General features: G+C 31.1%; 1 protein-coding gene across 1 annotated transcript; it reads left to right on the forward strand.

The window, feature by feature from the left end:
* Nucleotides 1-6,244: 6,244 nt before the first annotated feature.
* LOC117101895 (WSC domain-containing protein ARB_07870-like) lies at nucleotides 6,245-10,070 on the forward strand. The gene is made up of 4 exons (XM_033242011.1): nucleotides 6,245-6,324; nucleotides 6,925-6,984; nucleotides 9,428-9,700; nucleotides 10,054-10,070. The coding sequence occupies exons 1-4, from the start codon at nucleotides 6,303-6,305 to the stop codon at nucleotides 10,068-10,070; spliced, it is 372 nt and encodes a 123-aa protein (XP_033097902.1). The 5' UTR covers nucleotides 6,245-6,302.
* The last annotated feature ends 683 nt before the right edge of the window (nucleotides 10,071-10,753 follow it).

Here is a 10,753-nt window from a genome sequence, read left to right on the forward strand (position 1 = left end):
CAACATATAATCTTATTATATTTAAATTACAAAGAGCAAACTACAAACTAAGATAGATTAAGCTTGATTTCAAATGTTTCTACCTTCATTCATTATCTATTGTAGGCATTTCCGCCTGAATCAGCTTTTAATGTAGTTATTAGTAATATTATTAGGTTATTTAAATGATTCGTTAGAAAGAAAAGTATATTACACTAATATTGCTATATTAAATATATTTCAGGCCTACTTTTTCAATATATTTTAGCAGTGCATACAAATTCATCAAGTAAATTATAACGTTTAATGTTAAGATGATTTAATACTGATGCTGAAAATATTCAATGTATTTTCAAAAGGAATGTCTTTGATATTGAGTACGCTAAAATAGTGTTGCTTAGAAAAGGTAAAATCCGTAACAAGCTTTACATTTTTTATTTATTTTTATTACATTATTATTATTATTATTATTATTATTATTATTATTATTATTATTGTTATTATTATTATTATTATTATTATTATTATTATTATTATTATTATTATTATTAGTTTCTAATTAAGTTTCTAGCTCATAAGCCTGTCTCTTATACACATCTAGATGTGTATAAGAGACAGCTCCAACCCCAGTATCGAGCAACACTCTTTCTTTATTTAAATGAAAAATCATTGAACCTGTATCACCTGGATTTAATGTTTCAAGAATTTTTATTAGGCTTCTGGTAGGCCTATTCGCAATAAAGGCAAAGATCTTTTTATCGTGTCCACTGTGTGGAATCAGACAAACAAACAATAAACAAACAAGACAAAGATGTCTCTACATAGTCATAGTGTGTGTGTGTTGTGTGTGTGTGTGTGGGAGGGGAGTGTGTATGTGGGTGGGTGTGGGAGTAGGTATGTGTGTGTATTTGAATAAATGAAATTTCAGCAGCAGTACAACCTTACTAGATCTAATGAGCTGTAACAGTTTGTTAGTTGGTTAGGAATTCGTAATAATATTTCAAATAAATACACTAACCCCCAGAATTATTATACTGAAAGCCATGTTAAATCCATATTGCATTTTAATATAATAACAAATATAATAATTACGGTACATTGTACTTCCTCGGTTTTGCGTGAAGGATGCAAACGACGTAATTACCTGTCGAAGAATCGACATACCAACGTAGAATAATTAACAAGTATAGGTATATGTTATCGTGCCATGCGTGCGCAAACTCAAGGATGTATATAATACGGTAACATAACAATCCTTCATCAATAGGCTATTGTCATTATAATGTCAATATAATCTGTCATGCACCACAATATTTGGTTCTTAGATAATTATAAATTTAGTATTGTCCGCAGTACAATTACTTTAAGCAAGAATATCTGACGAAACATCTTAAAGACAATTATACGCAATGCTTCAACCTGTTTCGAAACGTAAGTATTCATTCGATTTCCTTAATATTCAGGATTTCATGTTTGTTTATAATATCATATATCCATCAGTGTGCATTTTAGAGGCCTTTATACGATATCTTGGAAGGAAAAAATCAGCTGACGACCGATAACGACCTGGGTAGGCTAAGTTAATGATAGAGATTATTAAACGGTCGTTTGGCGTAATGCCGTTGAACAAACTATTTAAACATTTTTAAAGAGAATTTTTTTGATAGATAGCAATTAACCGTTAACAACTATTTGTTAGATTCTTCGTAACTAACGGTAACTATTAATCACTTGCTCGAATTTTTGAAGCGATATTATCGGTTTTGATTAGATTGAAAATCGTCATCGGTTGGTAAAATCGATTCAACTAGACGTATTTTTATTTTAGGTGAAGTAGGAAGTGAATTACAAATCCCTGGATAATGAATATAGCAAGACACCCAAACGTTTTGGATATTATCTTGACTCTTACATTTATCTTCAAAGCGTTATACAGTGATAAAAGATAATAACAATAAAATAAGAATAATAAATTTTGTTATTGTATTGTTACTAATAATTATTCTTTTTCTTCACTTTATTTATTCGCAGTTGTCACATGTTGGGTTTACAGTGTATATTTGTTGTTTGGAAATCCAACTTTGGCACAGTGTAAGTTTTGAGCTAGTGTTACCATTATAATTATGATAATCATCATCATAATCTTCATAATTATCATCATTAACATTATCAACATCATAATCACTCATCGTCGTCAGCAAAATTTATATTAGCATTAATATAATAGTAGCAATAATAATAATAATAATAATTATAATAATAATAATAGTAATAATAATAAATGTTAATGCAGTGGAAAAATGAAGTGGAAAACAAACCGAAAACCAAGTTCCCTGCGATGTTATTAGTGTGACTTTAACTATGACTGCAATGGTAATTAGCGAGGTACATCATAACTCATAACCATTGCGCGCAGGTTGGGCTAAAAGCTAATGGTCTTTATAGCAGAAGACATTCAGTTTCAGTATATTATTTTCAGGGGCGGATCTAGAATTTTTCAAGCGGGGTGGGTTGGGGGGGGGGGCACAACAGGTTCAGAATAGATAAATGAGAAGCACATAGTATTATTATGCATTAAAATGTTTAAAATTTAGTGGCAAAACAGGGGCAACCTGCCCCCGTGCCCCTACTGAATCTGCCCCCTGATTTTCTAGCAGCTCACTTTCCGATATTCTGACTTACTTGAGAAGACTGACCACTGTCAAAAAAGATAATTATCGCAAGTGATTCGGCTTGCAAAATTAATCTTAGTCAGGACAGCTACCAATGCTACAAGTGAAAGAAGAACGTTCAGCTCTCTCGGTGTGTGAAGACTTAGGTACCTAAGAACAACTATGACGCAAAATTTGATTTTATTATATGTACCCAAGGACAGGGCAAGTGGCTTACGTTTAGTGGACGTCGCAAATGATTTTGTCAGAGGATCGGCCAACCACCAAACCATATTTGGTAAATTCGGACCATCAGATCTATTCCAATCAAAATTGTTAATGAAAGACGCAAAATCGCCTAAAAATTCAAAGATATAAATATCTCATTTCTCCTTACCAGCTGTTAATGTCAGTATCTTGTAGTGTTTAGCAGGCCTTTTGCAGTACCGTAAAACCCATGGGCTTAATAACTCGAAGAGAACATCATGGGCTTCTTTTCAAGATAGGCTCATGGGCTTCTTTTCGAGATAGTAAAGTACATACTGTACATGAATTTCAAAGAAACAAAATAAATTAAAACACGCTTGATTTGTTAGGTGATTTAATGCCTGTTAATACACTCCATGATATAGATCGATGTTACATTTATTTTTTTATTGTCTTATAGTAGTAATTCCGGATCCCGAACGCCCATTCCCCCCACCCCTTACTTTTCTCCAAACCGCCGGATCATCACAACAATTCTGTCATTTCTTTACTGGATATTTACAAACTATTATAGAAACTTTCATTTACACCCATTGAAAACCCTTTATAGATATTTACGTCTGGGGTCTCAACAATTTGAATGACACTCCAATTTACACCCTTGACTGATTCGTTGCCAACATATAATACTATCTTTCTTGTAACTTTAGTAGAGTCATTTTCATGAGATCCGTTTTCGAATTTTAGGATACCTTTGTTTCTCGATGGATTTGGCAAGATGGACCAATTTAGATAAAATATAGCTCCTATATACCTCCCAGATATTGGGGGAAAGTCCCGTTTGGGGGCGTTTTTCAAAATGGCCGCCTGTTTATTTGGACACTTGTATCTCGATAACCACTAGCCGGAAAGACTTGATTTTGGTCTGAAATTGTTCACAATATGCATGTTTTTATTTGCTATAATACAATTTTTTACCCAAAAATGGTGGGAAATGCGATTTTTTAAAATTTGACCTTTGACCTTGTATTGTCATATCTCGGTAACTACTGGTCAAAGAGACTCGCAATTGATTGCAAATTGTTCAGGAGATTCATGTTTATATTTGTCTTAATGAAAAAAATATTCAAATAGTGACCGGAAACGGTACATTCTGACCTTTGACCTGTATGAGGGTTTACAAAACTGAGATGGTTCGATGTAATATAACAACTGTATATTTTGTAATAATCTTTTATCAACCACTTAAATAAATAATACATTAACTTTATTCATAATTGATGCATAATCATATTGGTGAAAACTACTGTAAAAATAACTTACAGTAGTTCTTTAAATGTCAATTTTCTAAGTTTTTATTATTTTTATTATTATCTTAGGGCTCTGCAACTAAAAGCTTGCTTATTCGCAGAGTTCTTTTTTCACGAATTGATCCTCTCCTTGTACTTATATTCTTTTATTATTATGAATTATCATCATACGTACTGTACCAATTGTTATATTATATGACAAAAGTGAAATAAATATTACGTGAATTGAAATGAGATAGACTAAATCCACCAGCCACGTGGAGCATTGTTTAAATATTCATCAGAGTAATATTCCTTGTCATCAACAAACATTCACGCATGACAAATCAGTGGTGCGAGCAATGTGACCATTGCTTGGGATTTATCCCTAGACCTTCGTATTTTTAATGACATTTTGGGATTTTTTTTTAAACTTTTTATTAAATCTTGGAATATTTGGACTGATAATATATAATTTTGAAATGTTTCTATTATGAAGATAATTTTAAAATGAGCAAAACTAACACCATAACAAACTATATTTTTATCTGATGTCAGAGGCTCAATGAGCCTATTGTCAGAATAATCCTGCAATCCTGTAATAGGCCTAGATGACAGTATGTTCAACACAGGTTTCTGCGGTCGGCCTCACACCAACCAGTGAGTTTCGCGAGAATTTTTATGTTCAGGTTTAGTGTTTCGTATGACAAAATAATAATGAATAGTGTAGGCTTATATACTGAAATATACAACTGCATGTCTATGAAATTTACTGCTGTATTGTTAGACAGTTTAGTTTTAGACAGTCAGACTATAGTTATAAACCAACATATAATCTTATATTTAAATTACAAAGAGCAAAACTACAAACTAAGATAGATTAAGCTTGATTTCAAATGTTTCTACCTTCATTCATTATCTATTGTAGGCATTTGCGCCTGGATCAGCTTTTAATGTAGTTATTAGTAATATTATTAGGTTATTTAAATGATTCGTTAGAAAGAAAAGTATATTACACTAATATTGCTATATTAAATATATTTCAGACCTATTTTTTCAATATATTTTAGCAGTGCATACAAATTCATCAAGTAAATTATAACGTTTAATGTTAAGATGATTTAATACTGACGCTGAAAATATTCAATGTATTTTCAAAATGAATGTCTTTGATATTGAGTACGCTAAAATAGTGTTGCTTAGAAAAGGTAAAATCCGTAACAAGCTTTACATTTTTTATTTATTTTTATTACATTATTATTATTGTTATTATTATTATTATTATTATTATTATTATTATTATTATTATTATTATTATTATTATTATTAGTTTTTAATTAAGTTTCTAGCTCATAAGCAGCCCCCCACCCCCAACCACAGTATCGAGCAACACTCTTTCTTTATTTAAATGAAAAATCATTGAACCTGTATCACCTGGATTTAATGTTTCAAGCATTTTTATTAGGCTTCTGAAATGTAGGCCTATTCGCAATAAAGGCAAAGATCTTTTTATCGTGTCCACTTCGTGGAATCAGGCAAACAAAAAATAAACAAACAAGACAAAGATGTCTCTACATAGTCATAGTGTGTGTGTGTTGTGCTGTCTCTTATACACATCTAGATGTGTATAAGAGACAGGGTGGTTTGGGGTGGGAGTGGGTATGTGTGTGTATTTGAATAAATGAAATTTCAGCAGCAGTAAAACCTTACTAGATCTAATGAGCTATGACAGTGTGCTAGTTGGTTAGGAATTCGTAACAATATTTCAAATAAATACACTAACCCCCAGAATCATTATACTGAAAGCCATGTGAAATCCATATTGCATTTTAATACAATAACAAATATAGTAATTACGGTACATTGTACTTCCTCGGTTTTGCGTGAAGGATGCAAACGACGTAATTACCTGTCGAAGAATCGACATACCGACGTAGAATAATTAACAAGTATAGGTATATGTTATCGTGCCATGCGTGCGCAAACTCAAGGAGGTATACAATACGGTAACATAACAATCATTCATCAATAGGCCTATTGTCATTATAATGTCAATATAATCCGTCATGCACCACAATATTTGGTTCTTAGATAAATTATAAATTTAGAATTGTCCGCAGTACAGTTACTTTAAGCAAGAATATCTGACGAAACATCTTAAAGACAATTATACGCAATGCTTCAACCTGTTTCGAAACGTAAGTATTCATTCGATTTCCTTAATATTCAGGATTTCATGTTTGTTTATAATATCATATATCCATCAGTGTGCATTTTAGAGGCCTTTATACGATATCTTGGAAGGAAAAAATCAGCTGACGACCGATAACGACCTGGGTAGGCTAAGTTAATGATAGAGATTATTAAACGGTCGTTTGGCGTAATGCCGTTGAACAAACTATTTAAACATTTTTAAAGAGAATTTTTTTGATAGATAGCAATTAACCGTTAACAACTATTTGTTAGATTCTTCGTAACTAACGTAACTATTAATCACTTGCGCGAATTTTTGATGCGATATTATCGGTTTTTGATTAGATTGAAAATCGTCATTGGTTGGTAAAATCGATTCAACTAAACGTATTATTATTTTAGGTGAAGTAGGAAGGGAATGTACAACTCCCTGGATAATGAATACAGCAAGACACCCAAACGTATTGGATATTATCTTGACTCTTACATTTATCTTCAAAGCGTTATACAGTGATAAAAGATAATAACAATAAAATAAGAATACTAAATTTTGTTATTCTATTGTTACTAATAATTATTCTTTTCTTCACTTTATTTATTCGCAGTTGTCACATGTTGGGTTTACAGTGTATATTTGTTGTTTGGAAATCCAACTTTGGCACAGTGTAAGTTTTGAGCTAGTGTTGCCATTATAATTATGATAATCATCATCATAATCTTCATAATTATCATCATTAACATTATCAACATCATAGTCACTCATCGTCGTCAGCAAAGTTTATATTAGCATTAATATAATAGTAGCAATAATAATAATAATAATAATAATAATAATAATAATAATAATAATAATAATAATAATAATAAAGTACAGCAAAGCAGTGCGATGATGATGACGGTGTTGGTAGTAGTTGACTAAAGAAATTAAAACAAAATAATAATAATAATAATAATAATAATAATAATAATAATAATAATAATAATAATAATAATAATAATAATAAAATAATAATAATAATAATTATAATAATAATAATAGTAATAATAATAAATGTTAATGCAGTGGAAAAATGAAGTGGAAAAAAAACCGAAAACCAAGTTCACTTCGATGTTATTAGTGTGACTTTAACTATGACTGCAATGGTAATTAGCGAGGTACATCATAACTCATAACCATTGCGCGCAGGTTGGGCTAAAAGCTAATGGTCTTTATAGCAGAAGACATTCAGTTTCAGTATATTATTTTCAGGGGCGGATCTAGAATTTTTCAAGCGGGGTGGGGTGGGGGGCACAACAGGTTCTGAATAGATAAATGAGAAGCACATAGTATTATTATGCATTGAAATGTTTAAAATTTAGTGGCAAAATAGGGGAAACCTGCCCCGTGCCCCTACTGAATCTGCCCCCTGATTTTCTAGCAGCTCACTTTCCGATATTCTGACTTACTTGAGAAGACTGACCACTGTCAAAAAAGATTAATATCGCAAGTGATTCGGCTTGCAAAATTAATCTTAGTCAGGACAGCTACCAATGCTACAAGTGAAAGAAGAACGTTCAGCTCTCTCGGTGTGTGAAGACTTAGGTACCTAGGAACAACTATGACGCAAAATTTGATTTTATTATATGTACCCAAGGACAGGGCAAGTGGCTTACGTTTAGTGGACGTCGCAAATGATTTTGTCAGAGGATCGGCCAACCGCCAAACCATATTTGGTAAATTCGGACCATCAGATCTATTCCAATCAAAATTGTTAATGAAAGACGCAAAATCGCCTAAAAATTCAAAGATATTATCTCATTTCTCCTTACCAGCTGTTAATGTCAGTATCTTGTAGTGTTTAGCAGGCCTTTTGCAGTACCGTAAAACCCATGGGCTTAATAACTCGAAGAGAACATCATGGGCTTATTTTCAAGATAGGCTCATGGGCTTCTTTTCGAGATAGTACAGTACATACTGTACATGAATTTCAAAGAAACAAAATAAATTAAAACACGCTTGATTTGTTAGGTGATTTAATGCCTGTTAATACACTCCATGATATAGATCGATGTTACATTTATTTTTTTTATTGTCTTATAGTAGTAATTCCGGATCCCGAACGTCCCTTCCCCCCACCCCTTACTTTTCTCCAAACCGCCGGATCATCACAACAATTCTGTCATTTCTTTATTGGATATTTACAAACTATTATAGAAACTTTCATTTACACCCATTGAAAACCCTTTATAGATATTTACGTCTGGGGTCAATTTGAATGACACTCCAATTTACACCCTTGACTGATTCGTTGCCAACACATAATACTATCTTTCTTGTAACTTGGTTAAAAACTTGTTCCAAATGTTTTATTCAGATTAGCTGATCCGTTTTCGAATTTGTGGTCTGGGACGTTTTTTTCAATGGTCCTCAGATCTACACCCTAGTCGGGATCGTCATAAAAATTTTATCATTTCTTTACTCGAGCCAATAATATATAATAATAATAAATATAATAATAATAATAATAATATAATACAACATATATTAATATATAATAATGATACATATAATAATAATAATAATAATAATAATAATAATAATAATAATAATAACAAAAATAATGACAATAACAATAGCAGCAACAATAACAATAACATTATATAATAATATATAATAATAATAATAACAATAACAATTATTTCAATTGCTCATTATTATTTTATGTGTAATCGGAATAGTGCATTAGGAGACCTACATGATAGCGATTTGGTTCACTTTTAGGAATCCTGTCTCGGCCTGTTTCAGATTTTTTATGCTTTTATTTTGTTGTATTGTAACCGGTTGTTGTTTTTTATGTATTTTATTGAGACAAAATAAATGAAATGAAAATGAAACAATAATAACAATAACAATAATAACAATAACAATAATAATAATAATAACAATAACAATAATAATAACAATAACAATAACAATAACAATAACTATAACTATAATAATAATAATAATAATAATAATAATAGCAGGTCGAGATCCATGAAAAGTAACAATAATAATAACAATAATAATAACAATAACAATAATAATAATAATAATAATTGCTAATAAAATTTGTTTCTGTTTTGTAGCCGGTGTGTACCAAGGGTGTTTTGCTGATAGCCCCAATAGAACAATGTTAACTAGCACTACTAACAATGACATGACAATAATTTGGTGTATACAATATTGTCACGAACGTCGCTACCTGTACGCTGGATTGCAGTATCGGTTCCAATGTTTTTGTGGTGACGATAATTATTCCAGGTTGGGTCAACGACCCGAAAGTGAATGTGGACTGACTTGTAGCGGTAATTCGGAAGAAATATGTGGCGGTAGTTGGCGAAACTCTGTCTATACCACAGGTAGGTCGATAAAAAGAAAAAAATGTAATTTACTGGTTATAATTATCCTTAAAGGATAGGGTTGAAGTGCGCCCCCACTAACAATGACGACATTTGGATATATGGTAAACGAATGAACGTTCTACCGGTTAAATATCCACTGCCTTAATAAAATTCTTAAAAATGTTGCTTCATTCGTATAATATAAGACTAGGAAAATTATAGAGTTGTTTTTTTTTCGGTTTTTTTTTTGGGGGGGGGGGGGGGGGGGGGGGTTATTTTTGTAGAGCTTATGAAAACACAATACTGTAGTCAGCATTAGCCAATCATCTACCTTTGATATCACTAATTGTATTATAAATGTGTTTTTACAGGGACCTTACGATTATGATTACCTGACAAGTTTAGCTTTAATGTTTTACATTTTTTAATTTTCATTTCATTTCGAACATATTTCAACAGAATGAAACAAATCCGATTGATCGTAAAATCTGTTATACATATGGTCGTTATTAAATTTCGTATTAAACTTAAAATTACAAAACTTAAACTACAAAACATTTAATGCCACAACCCTCACATAAACAAAGAGATACAGTAATGTTAGAATAATGTGATTATATTTTGTCATTTCCGTATTAGAATATATTATTATAATGTAATAAATTTAATATATAATTATAAATACATATTAATAATATGTTAAATATATCAAAGGTTATGTTAACTGTGAGCAATGTAGCACAAAAGCCACAGAAGGAGCAGACGGTAAATTAATGTTAACTGAAGATTTCACTACAGTCATAATATCACGAATATAGTGTCGTTTCTAAGTAAATAATCTAAACTTACAACAACCATGAAAGAGTACATACATATGTGTTACAGTAGTATATAAAATTGCCGCTTATGTTTCATAGTTAAAACTAACTTGTACTAAACTAAATATATAGTTTCCACAACATAATCAAGGATAAAAAGCCAAATACACCAACATGTAAATTATTATTTAGAAAAGACAGCAAGAGCAAATCAATGAATTAATTACGGACATACAAAGGAACGTACAAATAT

This window comes from Anneissia japonica, unplaced genomic scaffold (genome assembly GCF_011630105.1).
Source record: "Anneissia japonica isolate Jap-2015-1 unplaced genomic scaffold, ASM1163010v1 scaffold4988_len2956909_cov206, whole genome shotgun sequence".
In the NCBI taxonomy this organism is placed as follows: domain Eukaryota; kingdom Metazoa; phylum Echinodermata; class Crinoidea; order Comatulida; family Comatulidae; genus Anneissia; species Anneissia japonica.

Coding starts and splice junctions, on each gene's coding strand:
- LOC117101895 (XM_033242011.1), top strand. CDS start 6,303: ATGCTTCAACCTGTTTCGAAAC. Junction 6,325..6,924: donor GCTTCAACCTGTTTCGAAAC/GTAAGTATTCAT, acceptor ATTTATTCGCAG/TTGTCACATGTTGGGTTTAC. Junction 6,985..9,427: donor AAATCCAACTTTGGCACAGT/GTAAGTTTTGAG, acceptor TCTGTTTTGTAG/CCGGTGTGTACCAAGGGTGT.